The following is a 24,081-nucleotide window of genomic DNA, read 5'->3' as shown; positions in this document are numbered from 1 at the left end:
TCCGCTCCCGTTTTCCAACCTCAGCTCAGAAAAGCAGCAGTGAAATCCCAGCTCCCCAACCTGACTCCAGGAAGGTTGGGCTGCCATCTGGGGGGGTGGGGAGAATGGGGGAGGATTACGCTCTTGATGATGTTAACAAGTCACCAGGTGAGTCACAGGGAGGGAGGGAAGGAAGGTCAGATTCAAAGAGCCCATATTAGCAACCAAATTCAGCCAATATGAATTGAAGAGCTTGGCTGCAGTGTGCAGGTGACCCTGGCTCCCCAGAGGCCAAATGACCCAAATGCCCCCAGATTCCCAAGAGCCCTGAACCCGAAGGACAGACCTGGGTTTGAATGCTGCCTCAGATACTCACTAGATGTCCAAATTTGGGCAAGTCACTAAAACTGAGCCTCAGTTTCCTCACCTGTGATTGGACTCGGCCTCTAATATCCCTTTCACCTCAAGCCTGTGCTCCTCTGCCCTCAGACAGAAACTTTGCCACTTTCATTCCCTTTCATTCCCTTTAACTTGGACTTTCGAAACAACCTCCTACCTGATCTCCCTGCCTCAATGAACTAATCCAACGCATCTTTCCATACTAGCCAGTGATTCTCCCTAAACACACGTTTGACCATGTCCCACCTTCCCTGAGCATCTCCCCTCTATAAACTCAAGTGGCTCCCTACTACCCCTGGGATCAAATGGAAAGTCCTCCATTTGGCATTTACACAACCATGCACAACCTGGAACCTTCCAAACTTGTCTGTCTTCTGACAACATTCTCCTTTTCATTCACTTTACATGCCAACCATACCTCCTAACACAGGACCCCACAATATCTCTGTATGCTATATGCCCATGATGTTCCCTCTTCATCTCTTTCTCTTGGATAAAGCCATCTTTTCCTTCCAGAATCAGCTCAAATTCAGGCTGTCAGGAGTCTCTCCTGGTTCCCCAGGCTGCTAGTGCCTTGCCCTCTGAGGTGACCTTGGGCCTGCTTGGTGTGTTTCTTATACAAATGCCCACAAGGACATTAGTTTCTCATGTTCCAACATAAGCTCCTTGAGGGCAGAGAATGTTGGTCTTAACAAAGTGTCTGGCACACTCTTACTTAAGAAAACTGATTTACAATCCTCAGAAGGATAGAAGGAAACAAGCATTTATTAAGTGCTTACTGTATACCAGGCACTGTGCTAAATGCTGGGGATACAGAGACAAAAAAGGAAAGTCTCTGCCCTCAAAGACCTTATATTCACATGGGGGAAGAGAATCTGCCAATAGGAGTTAAGTGGGGGCCTTGATTAAGGTACCCCAAGGAGACATGGCCTTAAAGCTAGAAGCAGAGCCATGAGGGGAGCCTGGGCCTCTCCACAAAATGGAGGCCCCAGGAGAAACTTGCCAGTGGGAAAAAGGGATGTTCCATGGTGGGCAGGCTGAAGGACAGTAAGCTGAGGATGTTAGAAGCCTGGAGATAGAGAAGTGACTAAGACACGGTCCCTGCTCGAAAGGAAGGCACAGTCTAGAGGAGGTGATGTGACCCAAAGACAAAAGAGATTGTTGAGGGGTGCATTAGGGAAAGAGCCATTCGAGGAAGATGTGAAGAAAAAAAGATCATCTTCAGTGGAGGGGACCATAGAGCAGCAGCCCTGAACGACAGAGAGTGTCCATTGGATCTTGAAGGATGGGTAGGATTTCTACTGGGGGAGGGAGGAAGTTGAACTCCAGGCACAGGGAGTTGTGTGGGCAAAGGTCCAGAGGTGGGAAAGTAGAAAGTGTAGGGGGCAGTAGAGGGCACAGTGGAGTCAGGAAGACCTGAGTTCAAATCCCAGCCTCAGACACTAGCTATGTGACCCTGGGCAAGTCACTTACCTCTGTTTTACCTCAGTTTCCTCATCTATAAAATGAGCTAGAGAAGAAAATGGTAACCCACCTCAGTATCTTTGCCAAGAAAACCCTAAATGGGGTCACAAAGAGTCCGACACGACTGGACAACAGCAAATATGAGCCCCTGGGTAGTTTCTTTGGGCTGGAGCGTGGAGGTATACAGGAATGCAAGCAGTAGAAAGTAAAATTGGAAAGGGGGAAGTTCCCCAGTTGTGGGGGGCCCTCAAGGTCAGATTAGGGAGCTGGGCTAAAAGAAGAGTAGAAAGAGGTAAAAAGGTTTTGCAAGAGAGGTGGTTGAAACTGATGACTTGGTAATGACTGGCTGATTACCATTGGATTTCAATTTTCAATCAGCCCTTCTTCCCCTCCTCCATCAGCAGAGATAACAGTATTGAATCTGAAATCTTTGTCCTTGCAACCCGATTATATGCCTGGCCCTCATCCCCTGTTCCGGGGCCATTCACGGGGCTTTTGCTGGAATGGGGGGGAATGAGAAGGGGGAGGGAACAAGGAGGGAAAGGGGAGGGGAGGAAAGAGCCTCAGCAGCCCCAGTTCTTGGATTCCAATCCCTTTCTGAACCCAGTGGAGTTCAGAAGAAGAAACCAATCCAAGCCTCTAATCAGAAGTCCCTCAGACATCACCCTAGTCCTATGGGATCTGGGGTAAGTCACTTCCTTCTCTGTATCCCACACTGGACTGACCTCTGAGGTACCTCCCAGCTCTGACCCTCAATAGCTAGCATTTATGTCATTTAAAGGTTTACAAAGCTATTTCATTTTCTCCTTAACAAGAAGCTAAGAGGTGGTAGATGTTATCGTCATCCCCATTTGACGGATGAAGAGACAGACAGAGAGGTGAAACGACTTATCCCACGGAAGGTGTGAGGCTGGATTTGAACTCAGGCCTTCCTGACTCCAGATCAGGAAACATAGCATCCCATGATCCTTCATTTTACAAGAGAGGACACCGAGGCCCAGAGCAGAGCCATAACTGGTCCAAGGTCCACAGGTAAGCAGCGTGTAACAGGTATTTGATTCAATAAACCACTTCTCATCCCCCATATGCTAGGTCCTTCATACATGCCGACCTACGCCTAATTCCAGCTCCTTCTTAGATCACTAGCTGGATCTGATCAGCAGAGCTGGCATTTCTGTAGCCCTCGGAGCTTTGTGAAATGATTTATTTACCTATCAGGGACATACCAGGATATTTATCTATCACCTCACAATGATCCTGTGGCACAGGGTTATTACTGTTCCCATTTTATAGATGAGGAAATGAAGGTGATGAGAGATTCAGTGACCTACCCAGGGTCACACAGCAGTAGGGGACGGGAATCCACAACTCTCCTGAGTCTAAGGAGATTCCCATGACACCATACTGCCCGTGAGTCACAGTCCCTGGACAACGCCCTTGATCTGTCCCTAGGTCGATGTGTGAGGGGCTGCTGGTGAGGGGCCAGGTGCATGGCCGGCCACAGAGAAGCCCCTGAGGCTGGGTGGTCAGGGGCTGGGGAGAAACATCACCCATGTTATGGCTTTTGTCCTCCTGGGCCCCAGGAGGGCTGTCCCTGACATAACTGGTCTGTCTTCATTCCAGGGAACTTGTGATGGAGCCATGGGATGGGGGGAGGGAGTGACCTCTGACCTTCACAACAGGGAAACAGCCCTTGGCCTGTCCATCCCCTGGGATGGGGGAGGAAGGGAGGTTGCTAGGGGGAGATTAGCCTAATATTGCCAGCCTGGGCTCAAGCAGCTGGAGGGCCATCAGCATGGTGGGGAAGCTATGCAGACGGCCTGACATCAGACAGCTGCTCCCAAACCAGAGATTAAAAATTCTCTTACAACCGTTTCCTGATGAACTCCTCCCCTGTCATTGGCTTGAGATGATCTGTCTTCCTCTCCTGTCTGAGATCACAGCCTCCCTGGTCTCAGGCATCGTGTCGAAACCTGTCACCCTGCTAACTGCTCCCTTCAAGCTTGTATCTCTCCTCTGCACCCCAGCTTCTCCCTGGAGAGCCTCTGTGGCTCTGTCCACCTCCCACCAGTGCTGGAGGGGGCCAAAGAAACATCCAATAAATTGCTCCTGCATCTGCCTTGCCACAGATCTCTCTTCAGGCTTGGTTATGGAAGGAGTGGTGCCATAGAGATTTAATACAATCCATCGAGCAAGTCCTAAGTACCTACTGTGTTCGAGACCCCATCCTAGGTCCTGGAAAAATGACCACATGCCTGCCCTCCAAGAGGTGACATTTTGAGGGAGGGAGAAGAGAAGGGAAGTAGGATATAACAGGTAAACAAAGACTCATATGAAGGATAATTTGAGGAGGGGGAGAGATCCCAAGTAATCTAGGAGATCAGAAGGCAGGAGGTGGCATGCAGGCTGAACTTTGAAGGCAGGGATATATTTCCAGAAATGGAGCACTTTCGGAGCAAAAGTGTGGAGGCTGGAGATGAAGCACTGATTTTCAGGAGCAGTAAATTAGCCACTTTGCCCCAGAAGGGGCAAGAACCTGGAGAGGGAGGCTGGAATCGGACCACTGCCTGCCAAGGGCTTTAAATGTCCAACCCAGGAGTCAGTATGCGATCCTAGGGACACTAGTTAGCTACAGAAGTTTCTGAAGCAGGTGAGTGACAGTAAGACTGGTGTTTTAGGAAACACTAGCTGGGGCTCAGAATTCACTTTAACCTGCCTGTCTGCCTGTTTTTATTCATTCACTCAAAAATTTACTGAGCCCCTGCAAAGTATTGGGGGAGGGTATCTGATGTGTCTGTGAAATGTCCATCACCTGGAGACATAAACAACGGAACGACTCAATACAGTGACAAGGGCCCAACATGTGAAGCCAGACGAGACCCAGATTCCAGTCCTGCCTCTGCATTTAACAGCTGGGTGATAGGCTAGTCACCTTCTTTCTGAGTCTCAGTTTCCTCTCGTGTAAAATAGGATTGACAGCTCAAACATTCTGCCTCCCAGGGCTGTTGTAAGTAAAGTGCTTAAGATGTAAAAGGTGGGCAGGGGGAGACTCAGGGAGTGAAATACTGAATATATTGTCTGACAGGACAACTAGATGGTACAATAGATAGCAAACTGGGTTTGGAACCAGAAAGATTAATCTTTTGGCCTCAAAGACTTACTGTGTGTGACCCTGGGCAAGCCACGTTTGCCTCAGTTTCTTGATCTGTCAAATGAGTTAGAGAAGGATGGTGGCAAACTACTCCAGTGTCTTTGTCAAGAAAATCCCAAGACGGGGTCAGGAAGAGTCAGACACGATTGGAACTCAACAATAACAGGTTGTCAAACAGGATTAATGCCCTGTTTTTCTTATTATGGGATGGTGTCTCTACACAGGGGAGGAAGGGATAAGTTTCAAAAATGAAGGTGATGCAAAAACCTTAAAGTGTGATTGCAATGTTAGCTTTTCTGAAGATGTTTTCTCTGCCTTCCCTGACCTCCATCTCCTAACCCTTACCCTGGATCTGTGGCCATTTTCCTGTGTAAAATGAGAGGGGCATTTGCTCTGTCCCTGGTCCCTCTCAGGCCTAAATCCTATGATCCCATGGTCTGGAGAAAGAGAAAAGCTGGAGACAGTAAAGAGAGGGTTCTGGAAATGCCCTCCCACTCAGAAAAGGTGGCCTCTGTAACCTCTGAGACTCCCTTAGGCCCCCAGAGGTCCAGCCCGCTAGCCTGCCCTCTGGCCCTAGGGGAATCTCAGACACGCTTTGCTTCCTGCCATAAATAAATCCTGGCCTTCAGTGCTTGGCCTCCACCCTCCAGCCCCCAAGCCATCCCTGCATTGTGGGGTGGGGTTAGGGGGTGCACACAGGGAAGGGGGGGGGACAGGAAGGTGTTTCCCTTCTGTGCCTGAACCTGCTCTCAATCCTGACCACAGGGGAAGAGAGACTCGCTTCCCAAACCTCCCTTCCAGTCTCTGAGGGCTTTTCCCTTTGGGCAGCAGAGAGGATGAGTGGAGGCCCCACCCCTCCTCTGGGCCCCAAAGAAAAGCTTCACCCGCCCACTATTTATGACTCACCACTGCCACCTAGTGCTGAAGCAAGCAGAGGTCCCATCAGATTCCAATTACTTGAATATCTTGAGTAACAGGAAACTCACTACCTATCCAGTCAGCTCATTCCACTTTGGGGCACTCTCTAGTTGTTAGAGACTCTGTGTGATATTATACTTGTTGGGGCATATGCCCTAATATTATTCAATTCTTCCAGCAATGGGACCATTTACTACACAAGGATCTCCCATTTAATTCTGGCAGTTAAGATGAAGTATCATGATGAAATAAGAGAGAAATGAGCAGAACCAAGAGAACATTGTATACAATAACAGCAATATCGTTATTAAAATGGCTGATCAAATAAGTCATTTGACTATTACAAATGCCCAATTTAACTATAAAGGACATATGAAGAAAGATGCTATCTGCATCCAGAGAAAGAACTCTCAAGTAGAAGAATGTATAGAGTCATTTTGCATATATATATATACCTATTTGTGTCTAATGGTAGCCAACTCTCAGGCAGGGGGAGGGAAGAAAAAAAGAAACTTATATGAGAACTTGATTGTATCTTTAAATGGAAAGCAAGTTGTACATCATAGATTTGCAGTTTCACGTACAATCATCTTTTTCTATTATACTATATTAAGGAAGTGCTTGTTTTATTCCATACATTTTTTAAAAAGATGAAATACAAAGGCAATCTAGGACCAATGTAATCTTTAGCAACCTCTGCCTCCCTTCCCTCCCACTCTACCATTGTCACCACAGAAATGGAAAAGGGCCACTAAGGACTGGGGGTCATTTTCTATTTTTTTTTCTTATCCTCTATATGTCAAGAGGTCCCCATCAGACTAGTTGAATCCCCTGTGGCAAACAGGTTAGCACAAGGTCAAGAGCTATATAAAACTTTCATACCTCAGTTGAAGGGAGCTAGGTTTCTAGAACTGCTGTGATCAAAAAACTCATCTTCCTAAAACTAATATGGTAAGAAGCCTTTAAGTCAGAGACTATGTCTTTGTTGGCATAGTCTTCTAGAACCCAGGATCACCTCCATGCTCTCATCAGAAGATGCCAGTGGAAGAATGTAAGGATTACTCTTGTTTTGTGGATAAGGAAACTGAAGGTCAGAGCAGTATTTAGGTATAGATGTATATAATACCTATCTACATGGTCAATAAGTGGCAGACAGACCCACAGCTGAAATTCAGGACTTCTTCCTCTCCTTTTTTCTCAGAACTTCATCTCCATCCTGAAACTATCAAATTTACAAATGACACCAAGCTAGAATGGATAGCTAATATGTATTGGAGGACAGGCTCAAGATCCACAAAGATCTTGATAAGTTAGAGAACTGACCAAGTCTAATAAGATGAAATTAGAAATAAATGTCAAGATTTATACTTGAGTTCAAAAAGTCAATTTCATAAGCACAAAATGGGAGGTATGGCTAGAGAATAGTTCATCTTAAAAAAAAAAAAGATCTGGCAGTTTTAGCGGACCACAAGATCTTTGCATGTGAGCCAGAGACCTTAGGCTGTATTAGGAGACAAAAGATATCTACAAATGTTTATATTTTACAAGAGAGAGAGGCCTCACATGTAGCACTAGGGAATCAGGAGTCTCCCTTTACCATACTCTCTCCTGGTCAGACCACATCTGGAGTGTTATATTTACATCTGGGTGCCACATTAGAGGAAGAACATGGATTAGACTGGAAGGTGTCCAGGGGAGGGCAACCGAGTTCATGCCCAAGAGGAAAGAACTTGAGATTTTTAAGAACAGACATAAGGAAGGCTGGATAATGGTCTTCAAGTATTTAAAGAGCCATCCTCTGGCTGAGATATCAGATTTTCTCTTTTTGACATTTTGATATTAATGTGAGAGAAAACTTCCCAACCATTAGAAGTCTCCTAAAGCAGAATGGGCTGCCTCTGGAGGGAGGGGGCTGGCTCCTCCTCACAGGCGATCACAGTAAATGCTGCCCACTTGTTGGGTTTGTTAAAGAGGATATTCAGGGATGGGTTACCCTAGATGGCTTCTGAAGTCTCTTCTCATTTGGAATTTTAGTGATTCTCTCTTGCCTTGCTTAGGATTGTCCTCTTAAGTCTCTGACCAACCAATTCCCCGCTTCCTTTTCCTTCTCCTGACTCTTTGAAGAAGCCTGACTTAGGAGCAATCTGACACTGGTTAATGGGGCAGGATTCAAATCCAGATTTTCTGACTTCAGAGTCAGCACTCTTTTCACTGTTCCAGCCAGTAGGTATAGTGAATAGAGCACTGGACCTGGAGTCAGGAAGACCTAAGTTTAAATCCTACTTCAAACACTTACTTGCTGTGTGACCCTGGGCAAATAAATTTTTTTTGAGAGGCAATCAGGGTTAAGTGACTTGCCCAGGGTCACACAGCTAGTGTCTGAGGCCAAATTTGAACTCAGGCCCTCCTGACTCTCGCAGCCACCTAACTGCCCCATAATTCACCCTTTCTAAGCTTCAGTTTCCTCATCTATAAAATAGAGATGGCCAATGGCTTGTTATAAGGATACAGTGATGGTATACATAGAACACTTTGCAAACCTCAGTCATGAAACCTAGAGATTCCTCTGGGCCCAGTCTTCAGCATTCAGTTCTTCTCTTGATACGCGTTCACCCTCTCCCCTACTCTATTATCACCGCACGGAGGTGACTCCAAATGATACCTCTATGGTACCTGGGCTCACTTGCAGCCTCTTCATCCCTGAGTCTCCAACTATCTCTTAGATATTTCCACTTGACTATCCCAGTGCTATCTCAAATTCAGTGGGTCTAAGGCAGAACTTAACATCATCCTCTGAAAAACCAGTCCCTTGCCCTGACTTCCCCATCTACATCAATGGCTGTACAATCTCCCCTCTCACTCAGACTCAACAACTCTGTTGCACAGTCATAGATTTAGAGCTAGAAAGGGCCTTTGGGGGTCATTCATCCCAGGCCCCCTGCTTTACAGATTAGGAAACTGAGACCCAGAGAGAATACACACCTTACCTGAGGCCACACAGGTAAAGTGTCAGAGGTAGGATTTAAACCCTGCTCACCCAATTCCAAATCCAGTATTCTTCCCCCATGCCTGTGATTCTCTTTTCATCTCTTCCTCCTGGCTTCCCTGGCCTCCTTCAAATCTCTATTAAATGTCCTACCTTTTTTCAAGAAGCCATTCACCATCCTCCTTGATCTTACTGCTTTCCCTCTGAGATTGTTCAATTTATTCTGTCTGGATCTCATTTCTATGGAGTAGTGTGAATGTTGTGCCCCTTATTAGGCTGTGAGCTTCTTGGCAGCAGGGACTCTGACTTGTCTTTGTATCCCAGCAATTAGCCCAGTTCCCTGAGAGAACTGTGTGAACCAAACTGACTCCATCTTGTAAAGTTGACCCCATTTTGAGACTTCAGTTTCAGTTTCCTGTATATACCACCTGCTTGCTAATCACAGGAATTCAGTGATGTCTTGTTTCATGTATGGGAAAGTCCACCTGCTCACTATCCCCCCTCCCAGCTCCCAAAACTTGCTCATCCCCCTCCAACCCAGAAAGTCCCTACTCTTTCCTCCAATTAGAAATCAGATGATCTAATCTTGTATCCTGGTTTATATCCTGTTTATTTTCTTTTAATGCATAAAAATCTGTCTCCCCCTGTATTTGGGGTCCAGTGCCAAGCTAAGGAGTCCTGGCCCCAATTTGTTATACATTTAGCATATATTGCTTGATAAATCAATACTCTTGGAAACTCAAACCATCCTTTTCCTTGATTATTTCAGATTTCACTTGCAACAGTTTTTGGTGAGCCAAGCCAGGTTGAGGAGGTCAGACTCCCCCTTGATTTCAAATTCTTCTGAGCTAAGGTAAGCTTCCACATTGTTGGGGCAGGTGTTTCCCTGGAAGTCTCTTTGAGTGAATAGGTAAATCTCTACTAAAGTTAGAGAAGAGTACACTACATGTCATAAATAATCATTTTGTCAAATGACATGACCAATAGTCACAAATAACCATAGTTAGTGAGTGACTGATAGACTGGTAGTGGGAGCTATTAAATTACATGAAATTTGGTTTTCAGTTGCAAGAGATTAAACTGAGAATTTATTTTGATCTCAATTTGTCCTCAATTTCCTTAAAGAAATTAAGATTAGTCTACAAAAATATAAAAATCCAAATGGATCACAAATTTGGTCTGAAGAAGAGATTTTCAATTACTGCACATTTTAGAAAATTGTGCATACTAACTTTTCATGTCTCATTGTTTTGCATTTTTTCATATCTCTGTAAAATATTCAGAAAAATCTTTGTCTTGTGTTGTAATTAGTCTTATTTGTAGATTTTGCTACCTTGGAAAATTTCTAAGAGGAAAATGCTACCAGAAAAGACTGTTGAAAACCTGTAGCCAAAACATTTAGCATAGTGAGGAAAATTAATGAAGTTTCATAGTTTCATGCTTGAAACACATCTGGTCCACCATTCAAGTTGAAAATGGCATGCATGTTCTGCAGAATGAGAACTGCTCCAGGTGGATGTCTGTTCCTGGAAAAAGTTGAGGGGATGGCCTCAGCATGGGTAAGGTAAAATCTTCTCACCTCAGTTTCCCCATTTGTGAAAAGGAAATTTGCCACTTGGTTAACTTTGAGCCTGGCTTTTGATATCCTGTGACTAATGTGGAGTGTTGACATATGATTGACAGTCAAATATGATTTGTACCTGAAATCAAACAGAGTTAAGAGAGTTTTTTTCCTCTGTTATGATATGTGAGGTCTGCCTATACCCTTGATGGAACAGTCTTGACATTGTTATAACTATATCCTGCCTTTTTCCCTTTGCAGCAAAGTTCAATAAAGAGCTTTGAACTGAAGTTTTATTGTTGAAATACTAGGTTTATTAATTAATAGATTAATACTAGAACATCTCTGAGTTACTATAATAGGATACCAGTATGAAAAATCTTAAAATTTTAATCCATATTTGTGGTAAAATAATATATGGATGATTTCCTCCTAGAGGGGAATTAAAGTAATGAAACAAAGATGTAATGTGATTTCTATACATATGTATATGATTGGCTTCCAAATGTTTCTAGTAGGAAATCTAGGTATTACGTATATTAAGTTCTTCAAATTAAATTGAGGATTTTACATAGAAAATCGCATTGATAATTGTAAAGAAAGTGAAATTATTTTCCCATTTTAAAGTACCTGTCTGATAATTTTTAAAGCTAGAAGGGTACATTTCACAAGCCAGACCCTCATAATTTTTTTTCTAGATTCATGTATTAGGCACAAAGTTTAGGTAAAGAAAGAATGAGCAAGTTGTATATAAAAACTTAAATTGTCTAAAGTTGCAGGTTTGGAAAACCAAGTTTTACAAAATTGTGATAAGTCTTGTTATTGGCAAATTTTAGCAAAACTCCCAAGGAATTTCCTCAAATGACTTGGAACTGGAGAAGCAGAGCCCCTGTCAGAGAAGTCCTGACAATGAAGCTTATTCCAAAATGTCCAAGAGAAGATATTTCTAGGGACCAGACAACTCCATGGGACATCTGGGACTCGACAAAATGTGCTGATTAAATGGACATTGGGAGTGGGTTCCTAGGATATAAGGAGACTTGATGTTATTTAATACTGATGATCATCATTGTATTGCTTTGGCTTTTTATTTCATAGTATTTATGTTTCCTGAACTTTTTTGGTTATCTTGGTGACATGTAAATCTTTCCTCTCAAAATTAGTCCATTGTGAGCCTTCTAAGTCGTTTGACCTGTATCTTAACTTAATAGGGGATATTATCATTATTGTTCTTAGATTCTGTGTTAGCTGTTGTACTAATCTATGTGAGAGGATGCTTCCCAATGATCTTTTCTAGATACAGAATGTTAATAGTGAGCATGAGCAAATGTAACCTTGGGCGGGCCCCTCCCCCATGCATCAGAGAGGGGGAATTGAGAGAACTGTGTGAACCAAACTGACTCCATTTTGAGACTGAGGTTTCGTTTTCCTATATATTGTATCTGCTTGCTAATCATGGGAGTTGGGTAACATCTTTTTTCACACTGGGAAAGTCCACCTGCTCACTATCCCCCCTCCCAACTCATAACGTCCCTAATCTTTCCTCCAATTAGAAATTAGATTACCTAATCTGGTACCCTGGTTTATATCCTATTTATTGTTATCTTTTCATGCATAAAAATCTGTCTCCCCCTGTATTTGGGGCCCAGTGCCAAGCTGAGGAGGCCTGGGCCCAAACTGTTATGCAATTGGAATGCATTGCTTAATGAACAGATATGCTCAGAAACTCAAACCTTTGTTTCCCTTGGTTATTCCAGATTTCACCTGTCATACCAGCACATACTACGTGCTTAATAAACATTTATTGACTGACTACAAAGTACCTTACATATATTGTATCATACAATCTGTGTATTTTACCCATTTTTCAGATGAGGAAACTGAGGCTTGGGACGACCAAATGACGTCCACAATGCTACATAGCTCTAGGTGCCTGAGACATGACCTGAACTCGGGTTATCTATCCTGACTCCAAATCCAGCACTCTATTTATTCACCATTCTTTCTAACTGCCTCTGAATGGAATTTTTGGTTATTGTTTCTGCCACTCTCAACTTTAGTTCATACAAGGAGAGCTTAGTGCCACAAGCTAAACTGGGAGAACTTCTGAGATGAGAGAATGGTCAGCAGTGCCCACTGCTATTGAGACAACCTGGTGTCCTGGGAAGGGTCCCCAGTGCTGCCTCCTCCAGTCCATACTGTTCAGGCCACCACCTTTGTTCTTCTAAAACACCCTTTTGGGGGCAGACCCCTGTTTGCTCATCCCTACATTCTGAGGGCTACAATAGATGTCCTATGTTTTAAGGTCCTTGTCTGTCCTGACATCCTTCTAGTCGATGGTTTCTGTTCTTTTCCCACGTTTGCTTCCTGCTCTCATACCTAGTACCTAAGTTGCACAGTGGATACAGGAGTCAGGACCATCTGAGTTTAAATCCAGCCTCAGACACTTACTAGCCACATGAACCAGGGCAAGTCACTTAACATCTGCTTCAGTTTCCTCAATTGTAAAATGGGGATAAATGAGATAACATGTGTAAAGTGCTTAGCACATTGGCTGGCTGTTTAATAAATCCTTCCTTCCTTCCTTCCTTCCTTCCTTCCTTCCTTCCTTCCTTCCTTCCTTCCTTCCTCCCTCCCTTCCTTCCTTTTCTTTCTGCCTGCTTTGACCTTGTATTCCCAGGAAGACATCAATGAATCACCTCTGAAGATCACACCAATGGATTACTCAGCAGTACTGGATGCTATCACTCTCCCATTGTGTCATCAATATTTATCGAGCTTGCATGAGACCCATGGTATTTTACAACAGCAGGCATGTGGGAAGGGAATGCAGAGATCAATTAAAGAAAGGCTCATTTCCCACCCCTGCCGAGGTTACCATGATGTGAGCATCCTGCTGTCCCTCCTCTCGTCCCAGTATTCCAAGAATGCTGCACTAGAGAGAGCCTTGGCTTGGTAATTGGGAGACTTGGGGTCTAGTTCCCATCCCTACTAATAACCCAGTCTACTTCCTCTAAATCTCAGACCTTCAGAGACCATCAAATATGTTCCATAAAACATCTACCAAAAAAAAAAGCCCCCTAAAATAAAGTAAAATTTAAAAAATCTCTCTAACTACCTCGAACAAGAATTAAGGAAAGGGCTTTGTAAATGATAGTGTTAGAATAAAGTAAGCTATCTTTATTTTTCCTTCTTTCCTTGGTCTGTTTCTTTAACTCGTCATGCTTTGATGTGGACATAGAGAATAGGTCTTTAGTAAAGCCTCAGAGGGTTTGAAGAAATCAGATCCAGAATTGTGGCACTGGTTTAAAATGAAAATAATAATAAATCATAGCTAGTATTTATAGCACTTTAGGGCAGCTAAGTGGCACAGTGGAAGACCTGAGTTCAAATCTAGCTTCAAACACTTAATAGTTGTGCGTCCCTGGCTAATCACATAACTTTGTTTGCCTCAGTTGCTCCTCTGTAAAATTAGCTGGAGGTGAAAATGGCCAACCATTCCAGTATCTTTGCCAAGAAAACCCCAAATGGAGTCACTGAGAATCAGACACGATTGAACAACAACAAAATATAGTGCTTTAAAGTTTTCAAAGCACTTTATAAATGTCATTTATCTTCACCACTCTGGGAGATAGGTGCTATTGTTATTTCCATTTCACAGAAGAGAAAATTGAGACAGAGGTTAAGTGACTTCCCCGGGAGTCACAAAGCTAGTGTCTGAAGCTAGATTTGAACCCAGGCTTTTCTGATATCAGGTCCAGGAGCTCTATCCCCTGCTTTAGAGTTTTCAGCCTTACTCCATAACTCATATTTTTATAGAGGTTTACATGTTTGATTGTATGAAGGAAAAAAGTATTTATCAACTGCTAGGCACTGGGATACAGATACAAAAGTGAAAACAATCCCTGTCCTCAAGGAACTTACATTCTAATGGGAGGAGAGAGCACAATTCCCATCTGCTTTATGTCCATGATTTATTTTATTTAAAATTATAGAAAGTCAGATCTAGATGGCCCTTAGAACAGAGAATGTCAGAGTGGGGAGAGACCTTCCAGGGCTTTTTTGTTGTTGTCTTGCCAGTCATCCTAAACCGAGGAAAGTGAAGTAGAAAATTTTAATAATGCAGACTAAACTTTAAAACGTGGTACTGGAGAGCCAGGTGTTAAACATTTACTAGCATACCACTACTAGAGACACAAAGTCTGGGCTGGGAGGGACCTTGAAACACAGAACTTTTGGGACGGGAATACAATTACTTGAATTGCAAATCGGAAATTTGCTGTAGACATTTACATAGCAAAAAAGTGAGCAAAGAGTCTCCAGTGAAGAGAAAGCTGGAAGGGATCTTGGAAGCTAAGTAGTTCAATCCCCTCATTTTTATGCATGAGGAAACTGAGGCCCAAGGAAGTTACGGGATTTGCCTGCGGTCACTGCAAGTAAAAGCTAGAGCCTCCCTCCCACGTGGACCTTTATCTCAGAAGAGAGCCCAGTCGGCCAGATGAGAACGAGTGGGCATCGCTGGGTCCTCCCGTCCTATAGCGGGCGCTGCGTCCTCACAACCCACCCCTGCCCCAACCAGAGCAGGGGGCGGGGCCAGCTTTGGCTAATCACCGCGCCGCGCGGGCAGGGGGGCGGGTCTAGTGTCCGGGAGGCAAAGATGGCGGCGCCCGTGGAAGTAGCGGTGTGTACGGACTCGGCGGGCCAGTTATGGAACTGCGCTGTGTGGGAACTGCACTCGGGCACCAGCCTCCACACGTACCGTGGCGGGCAGACCGGGCCCCGAAGCCTCGCGCTGCTCAACGGCGAGCACCTGCTGGCGGGACAGCTCGGCAAGAACTACATCTGCGCCTGGGAGCTGCAACGGAAGGTTAGCGCAGGCGCGCGGGGCGGGAGAGAGCGAGGGTGGCGGGGAGGGGAGGGGAAAGGCCTGCTTTGGGCTGGAAAAGTTCGATTTGGGCGGTCGGGCTCGCGCCGCCGGCTTGGGAAGGGGAGGCAGAGGGGTGGGGGAGGAGGGACAAGACCTTGGTTCTGAAGGTAGGAGGGGAAGAGCGCGTGGCGATCCTTAAGGAAAGAGGGAGGGGGAGGGGGAGAGGGAAAAGAGGAGGGAAAAGGGGGGCGTGGCTGAGCCCACCCGAGGATCCCATTGGTTGCGTGTCTCCTCTCCCCCTGTGCGTGTTTCCTCTCCCCCCCTGCGTGCTCCTCCCCCCCATGTGTTTCTCTATCCCTGCCCTCCTCTTCCTCCTCCATTCTTCACCCAAACACTCCTTCCTCTTAAAATTTCCTCCTTTTGCATCCTCTCGAAAGAGGTCTGGACCAAGAGTCTGGAGGGCTTGAGTGCCAGCCCTGTCCCTTTCCCGTTACACCAGCTGGGTGACTTAGGGAGAGTCACTTCCCCTCCCCTGGGCGTCAGTTTCTAAACACCCACCCCACCCCCCACCTCCGGGCGGAGGGTCTAGGAGGAATGACCTTCCAGATCCCCAGTCCATCCATAAGCATTTGTTAAACACCTAAGACTATGCTCCAGGCACAGGGGATACAAAAGACCAAAAGGGAGAAGTTAAAGAGATTACATTCAGCTGGAGGAGGCAGCCCACGTTTATAAGTATATGAGAAATATTGGGGCTAAGGGTACAGAACCGTGACTTAAAATCCCATAATTTAACTATTAAGTACCTACCATGTTCTAGGTACTGTGGATACAAAGATAGGCAGAAACATGGTCCCTCCTGCCAAGGAGATCATCGTCTAATGAGGGAGACAACCTGAAAACATCGATGTACAAACGTGATATGCACAGCATCCCCTGGAGATAATTATGGAGAGAAGACTCTGGCATTAATCGCTATCCCAGGCTCCCTCTCTCAGACAAAATATACCCAAAGTAAAATGTTGTGGGTGAGGCACCAGTAATTGAGGGGATGGCAGGTGTTAGCACCCGCGCACACCTGTGCTATAAGCCAGCACAACATAGTTGGGCAGGTTGACGCTAGCAGTGGGGTTGACGTCAGGAGAGGCTTCCTGCAGGGGTGGGCACTTGAGCTAAGGTTTGAAGGCAGCTGGGGATTCTACCTCCCCTACCCCACCTGTTTACTAAAGGCTAGGCTGCCCCGTTTCTTCCTCTTTTCTCCATCCTGAGGTCAAACAGCTCATCATGCTTCCTGTTCCCACCTCAACCAAACAGTCTCCATTCTACTTGGATATAGCATCTCTTTTCTCTACCCCTATTGGGCTCCATTTTAGTTTAGTATTCAGTTTAATTAAGTAAGAAGCACTGTGCTAATTGTTGGGGAAATGGAGATCAAAATAAAACCCCAAAACAAACTGTCCCATTATTCTTCTGGGATATAGTTTCTTATCATATTGTAATAAAACCTCTGGTTGTTTTTTTTTACTTCTGGTTTTTCCCGGTCTTCCTTCCCTCAAAATAATGTCTTTTGTACAAGCCTGAGAACAGAAGACACATCACTTAGGCTGTCTTTCTCCAGCATGACTGCAACCTGCTCTTCCAACCATATTTCATACTATTTACCTTCATGCTTTTCATACACATAGGGCATTTATAAAAATCTGCCTTTGCAACTAGAATGTATCCCTCCTCTTTTTTTTTCAAATGCTTCATTAACTTCTGATTTACATCATCCATTTCCGCCAGATTTTGAGTTACAAATTTTCTGCCTGTTTTTCCCCTTCCCACCGCCCTAAAATAGCAGTCCTGCAGGATATCCCCTCCTCCAATCTGCTGTCTCTCATATTTTCTCCCATACCCCTTTTCGACTTTTCCAGTGGAACTCTATGCCCCAGTGCCTGTATATCTTATTTCCCAATTACATGTAAAATAGTATTAATAATAGTGTGTATATATATTTAAATATTTGATTTTAAAACTTTGAATTCCAGATTCATTCCTTTCCTCCCTTGTCACCCACCCTTACTGGGAAGATAAGCAGTTCAGTATAGGATGTACATGTGTGGCTAATACAAAACAATAACATAGTAGATATATTGTAAAAGACTGACTATATTTCCCTCCCTCCTATCCCACCTCCCACTTGTTCTATTCTCTACTTTGATCTCATCCTTTTTCAAAAGTGGGTGCTCCCAACTTCCCTCCCCCCCCAGTCTGCCCTCCCTTCCATCACCCCCCCTCATCAACTTCCCCCCCTACTCTCTTATAGGGTGAGATACCCAATTTAGTGTGTATGTCATTCCCTCCCTAAGCCAAATTCAATGAGAGTAAGGTTGACCCATTCCCTTTTGCCTTCCTGTTCTTCCCCTCCATTGTAACAGTTATCCCTTGCCTCTTCTATATGAGATAGTTTACCCCATTCTATCTCTCCCCATCTCCTCTCATTATATTCCTCTCTCACACCTCAATTTCACCTTTTAAATATCATCCCTTCCTATTCAATTGATCCTGTGCCCTCTGTCTCTGTATACCTGCACACATATATACACCCACTCACATATGTATTCATATGCACATATACCTTCCTATATAGACATATATGTGTATGTATACATATATATATACATTTATATTCTCTTCAACTATCCTCATACTGAGAAAAGTTTCATAAGTTACAATTATCGTTTTTCCATGTAGGAATGTAAATAGTTCAACGTTGATAAGTTCCTTATGGTTTCTTTTCCCTGTTTGCCTTCGATTTTCTATTCAACTCTAGTTTTTTCATCAAGAATGCTTGAAAGTCCTCTATTTCATTGAATGACCATGTTTTCCCCTGAAACATGATACTCAGTTTTGCAGGGTAAATGATTCTTGGTTTTAATCCTAGCTCCTTTGACCTCCAGAATATCATATTCCAAGCCCTTCAGTCCCTTAATGTAGAAGCTGCTAGATTGTGTTTCCACAGTATTCAAATGGTGTCATCTTGGCTGCTTGTAATATTTTCTCCTTGATCTGGGAACTCTGGAATCTGGCTATAATATTCCTAAGAGTTTTCTTTTTGGGATCTTTTTCAAGAGGTGATTGGTGGATTCTTTCAACCTCTATTTTGCCCTCTGGTTCTAAAACATCGGGGCAGTTTTCCTTGAGAATTTCTTGAAGGGTGATTTCTAGGTTCTTTTTTTGATCATTGGCTTTCAGGTAGTCCAATAATTTTAAAATTATCTCTCCTGGATCTATTTTCCAAGTCAGTGGTTTTTCCAATGAGATATTTCACATTGCCTTCTTTTTTTTTTCATTTGTTTGGATATGTTTAATAGTATCTTGATTTCTCATAAAGTCATTAGCTTCCATTTGCTCCATTCAAATTCTGAAGGAATTATTCTCTTCACTGAGCTTTTGAAATTCTTTTCATCTGGCAAATTTGACTTTTTAAGGCATTCTTCTCCTCATTGGATTTTTGGGCCTCTTTTGCTATTTGAGTTAATCTGTTTTTTAAGGTGTTATTTTCTTCAGTCAGGTTGTTGACTCTCTTTTCATGATTTTCTTGCATCATTCTCAATTTTTCCTCCACTTTTCTTACTTGATTTTCAAAATCCTTCTTGAGCTCCTCCATGGCCTGTAACCAATTCATATTTTTCTTGGAAGCTTTTGGTGCAGGAGTTCTGACTTTTCTTTCTTCCTCCTGTTTCATATTTTGATCCTTTTTGTCCCCAAAAAAGGAATCTAAAGTTGGATTGTTGTGCTTGCTTTGCTTCCTTTGCTTGCTCATGTTGCCACTCAATTATTTGACTTTTGAGCTTTTTGCCACAGTAGAACTGTTTTCAGAGAGGAGAGCTTTGTCCCAAATCACTGGGGTTTTCTCAGCTGGTGGAGCTATTAAGAGGGCGATATCTCTACAGCCCCCACAAACTCTGTCTCACTGGTCACACACCTTAGGACCACCACCCAAGATCCAGATCCAGGCACATATTATTAAGGTCAGAGGTCTCAGAAGTCTTAGAAGTCTTTGGAGAAAGGCCTCAGAATCCCAGATCCAACAGCATGGAGACAGGCTGCTCTGCTTCCCACAAGTAACATAAACACATATACACTCAGTCTCTGTCTCCCCTATTTCCCCTCCCTACCTCCCACTTTCTTTCCCCCCCTCTTTTATCTCTTTCTTCCCTGCCTCCCCATCCTCCTTCTCCTGTTCTTCATTCCCATCAAAGCTACCTTCTGATTTTTCATGGCTGAGGCAAGAGAGAGTGACATTTCTCACCCAGGTACCCAACAAAGGTCACTGACCCTGAAGGTGAACCTTAAAGAGAGGTTTCTTTCTTTTTTTTTTTTTTTAAAGCAATCGGGGTTAAGTAACTTGCTCAAAGTTACACGGCCAGGTGTTTCTGGGTGTGTGCTAAGTGTCTGAGCTCGGATTTGATCACCAGGTCATCCTGACACTGGACCCGGTGCTCTTACTCGCTGAGCCACCCGGCCACCCCTGCCTCCCTGGCTTCTTGCTCCAGGGGGCAGAGGCTGGACAGCATCTCCATTTCCCCCAGTTGCAGCAGGGTTCTAAAAAACTGACCTTTTACTTTTTCTTTGGCATTTAGGGGTTGATATTTCTGGAAACCGCCACAGCCACTGCTGATCCGCTCTTCCGAAGTCTACTACAGCCACTGCTGTTTGGGGCCTCCCTGGAGCTAAAACCGCGCTCACTCAGGGCTGGGCTGGGCTCCCAGCGTGCTGTGATGGACCCTTTCTGTCCTCCTGCTGGGCTGCCTTCAGCAGGAGATTTATTTTTCTCTGTCACTTTGTGGGTTTTGTAGCTCTAAAATTTGTTTAGAGTCATATTTTATAGGTATTTGAGGTGGTTATGGGGGGAGCTCAGAGAGTTTTCCTGCTTCTATGCTACCATCTTGACTCTGCCCCTCTTCTTTTTCTTTAGAATGTTTTTTTGTTTGTTTGTTTTGTTTTTTGCTTTTTGGAGGGTGGAAGGCAGGGCAATTGGGGTTAAGTGACTTGCCCAAGGTCACATGGCTAATAAAAGTGTTAAGTGTCTGAGGCTGGATTTGAACTCAGGTCCTCCTGACTCTAGGACTGGTGCTCTATTCACTGCGCCACCTAGTCTCCCTTCTTTAGAATATTTTTTGTTGCTGCCTCTTGTCTAATATTGCAGACCTCTGTCTATGGTTCTTTAGACACTCTACCAGTTCTAATCCTTTAATTCTATTCATCACTTCTACTTCATGTTCATAAGAAATGCTGCTTAGGTCATAACTATGTTGTCTTATGGTTTTCCCTATGTTCTTCAATTTAAATCTAAATTTTGCAATAAGAAGCTCATGATCTGAGCCGCAGTCAGCTTCTGGTCTTGTACGAGCTTCTCCACGTTTGGCTGCAAAGTATATAATCAGTCTGATTTTGATATGGACCATCTGGGTCACCTTTTGGGTTGTTGAAAGAGAAAGTTTTCTGTGACCAGGGAGTTACCTTGACAAAACTCTGATGAGTTTCTGCCCTGCTTCGTTTTGTGCTCCAAGACCAGACTTCCCTGTTATTCCAATGATGTTCCTTCAGCATCTCTTTCTCCTGTGATGAATATGACATCTTTTTTGGATGTTCTCTCTATAGATGTTGGTATTCATAAAACCGATCGATTTTGGTCTCTTTGGCCTCAGTGGTTGGAGCACAGACTTTGATTCCTGTGATGTTGATTGGTTGCCTTGGATTCTAGCAGATACCATTGTCGTTTTTCAGATTATACGTCAGTACTCCTTTTCTCACCCTTTTATCGACTATGAGGGCTACTTCATTTCTTTTAAGGGATTTTTGCCCACAGTAGTGTATATAGTGATGACCTGAATCAGATTCATCCATTCCCATCCATTTCAGTTCACTGACAACCAAGATGTTAATGTTTTTAAATTTTCCATCTCCCATTTGACCACTTCCAGTTTACCTTGGTTCATAGATCTTTCATTCCAGGTTCTTGTGCAATATTCATCTTTACAGCATGGGGCTTTCCTTTCATCTCCAGATGCATTCGCAGCTGAGCTTCCTTTCAGCTTTGGCCCAGCTGTTTCATTCTTTCAGAGCTCTTTGTAGTTGCTGTCTTCTACCCTTCCCCAGTGACATGTTGGACACCTGCGGACCTGAGTGGCTCATCTTCCAGTGTCATCTCTTGTATCATTTTCTTACTGACCGTGGGATTTTCTTGGCAGATACTGGAATGGTTTGTCATTTCCTTTCAAAAGGATCTCCTTTTGTCAGGCCTCTTCACTATGACCTGTCTGTCTTGGTTAACCTTGCACAGCATAGCTCATACTTTCATTGAGCTGTTCCAGCCCCGGTGACTCAGTGATGGGGGGTGGGAGGAAAGACAGTAATGGGTTATAACCATCACCCTTTCTAGGGTTGGACCGGGCCAGGGGAGGATCTTAATTATAAAAAAGGCATTTCCTAGTCACGGTTTCTGGGCCTTAGCTTTTGTTCTTTCATTATAAATAATATGGAAAGGACTTTGTACTGAAAAACATTTATTTTTCAGTTGAACTGAGGTTTTTAATATGCTTCACCATTTGTATTTCCAGCACCTTGTACAAAGGAGGTGTTGAATAAATGTTTGAATCCCTTTCCCGTTATCTAAGGCTCTTATATATCTTTGCATAATAACTCAGATTTATAGGGTGCTTGCAGTTTTCATGAGAATAACCACATAATACTATATAATAGCCATGTAACATTTCATAGCCATACTTTGGAGAAATTGTGTGTTCCACTGCAATAAAATGAATTATCACAAGAAAGTGAGTTCCATGAATTCTTTGGTTTCCCACTGCATATAAAAGTTATGTTTACACTATACTATAGTCTCTTAAATGTGTGATAGTATTAAGTCCAAAAAACTATGTACATACCTTAATTTTAAAAATACTTTATTGCTTAGAAAAAGGTGCTATCCTCTGAGCCTTCAGTAAGTCCTAATCTTTTTGCTGGTGGAGGGTCTTGCCTCAATGTTGGTGGTTGCTGAAGGTTGGGGTGACGGGCAATTTCTTAAAATAAGACAACGATGAATTTTGCCCCATTGGTTGACTCTTCCTTTCACACTCGAACATTTAAGAGGCCGTTGTAGGGTTATTAATTGGCCTGATTTCAATATTATTGTGCCTCAGAGAATAGGGGCTTGGGGGACAGAGGGCTGGGGACAGTGGAGCAGTCAGGACACACATAACATTTGTTGATTGAGTTCACTGTCTTATATGGGTGCAGATTACAATGGTGGCATTAAAGATCACTGATCTCAGGCATTATAACAAAGCATTTGAAATGTGAGAATTACCAGAATGTGGTACAGAGACAGGAGGGGAGGGATACTGTTGGAAAAGTGGTACCAATAGACTTGCTTGACACAAGGTTGCCACAGACCTTCAGTTTGTAAAGAAAACAAAACAAAGCCTCACACTATCTACAAAGCACAATATTCCCAACTTGCCCTCTAGGCTCTGAGAGGTGACCTATGACCTCTTGCCCAGAGCAAGACTGCCCCCACCCCACTACCCCCTCTATAACTCTCCATTTTATGTTATCTCCCTCCCACTATAATGTTGGAATCTCAGCCTTTCTTATATTTGTGTCCTTGGGGCAACTCCTGCCATACAGCAAGGACTTAATAAGTGCTTTTTCATTCTTTAATTCATGTGTTACTACTCCTGTTTTATAGATGAAGAAGCTGAGACTCAGCAAGTTTAAATGACTTGCTCAAAGCTGCAAGCTAGTGGTTTTTGGAGACCAAATTTAACCCAGGTCCCTGCCGACTCCCAGGCATAATCATCTACATCTCTACTTTGCCACCTTCTCTGTTGCAAGAAGTATAGATATTGTAGACATTCTTTGAGAAGTGTGTGCGACTCTTTGTATGACCTACTTCACAGGGGTCATAAGACAACAGAAAAATGCACATTACGATCCTGCCTTATGTCCTGTGGCAATCCTATCCAGGCCCTGCTTGTATCTTCTTGACCAGATGGGAATTGTGGCCTTGAGCTGTCTTCACTTCTTCCACTTATGATGGCCCTCTCCCCACTCTTGAATAGCCTGGCCTGGGGGGCCTCTCACCTTTTTCATCCATTTCTGTAGAGGAGTGTGGTGAATGCTTACTCTGTTAGGCAGACCGTGGCCTTGTTACTCAGGGAGAGGCCAAGGAGAATGTGTCATGCCATCAACTCAGTGCCAAGCCCATGTGTGTTGTGTTCCCCACAGGATCAGCTTCAACAGAAGATTGTGTGCCCTGGCCTGGTGACGTGTCTGACCACAGCTCCCAATGGCCTCTATGTCCTGGCTGGCATTGCAGAGAGCATATATTTATGGGAGGTAAGGAGACCTTGGGCTGTGGAGGGAAATCCTCTCCCAACACTGCAGCAATACTGTTTTCAGTGACAGAATTATCTGGCCTTGGCTCTTGGCTCTCAGAATTTGAGGCCTCCGTCTTCTAGGGCCAGAATCCAGGATCCCACTCCTGCTTTTTCCACGGTTGGCCAAAGATCTGGTCCTTACGTTTGTTTTTTTTCGGGGGGGGAGGGGGGGATAAGCATTTATGTAGTGCCTGCTGTGTGCTGTGCTGAGCACTGTATACAAATACTGTATTATTTAATCCTTACAACAACCCTGGGAGGTAGGTACTGCTGTTTTCCTCCTTGTAGAAATAGGCAGGCAGAAGGTAAGTGACTTGCTGAGGGTCA

At 44.0% G+C, this 24,081-nt stretch overlaps 1 protein-coding gene and 1 long non-coding RNA gene across 2 annotated transcripts in view; both read left to right on the top strand.

The window, feature by feature from the left end:
- The first annotated feature begins 9,493 nt into the window (after positions 1-9,493).
- LOC138172245 (uncharacterized) lies at positions 9,494-12,277 on the top strand. The gene is made up of 2 exons (XR_011171087.1): positions 9,494-9,750; positions 11,295-12,277. It is a non-coding gene; the product is annotated as an uncharacterized lncRNA (long non-coding RNA).
- A 2,783-nt stretch (positions 12,278-15,060) lies between these two features.
- The window catches only part of WDR18 (WD repeat domain 18), a 45,151-nt gene continuing 36,130 nt past the window's right edge, over positions 15,061-24,081 (top strand). The window contains exons 1-2 of the mRNA XM_069102037.1: positions 15,061-15,325; positions 23,603-23,713. Coding sequence (XP_068958138.1) covers positions 15,116-15,325; positions 23,603-23,713 — 321 coding nt within the window. The 5' untranslated portion in view covers positions 15,061-15,115. The remainder of the gene's footprint in view (positions 15,326-23,602; positions 23,714-24,081) is intronic.

The sequence above is a fragment of the Petaurus breviceps genome, unplaced genomic scaffold (assembly GCF_028583685.1).
Source record: "Petaurus breviceps papuanus isolate PSGF00001 unplaced genomic scaffold, PetGlider_PUasm1.0 523, whole genome shotgun sequence".
NCBI lineage: Eukaryota > Metazoa > Chordata > Mammalia > Diprotodontia > Petauridae > Petaurus > Petaurus breviceps.
Note: the sequence above shows the minus strand (reverse complement) of the source record. Positions and strands in the feature narration are given on the sequence as shown.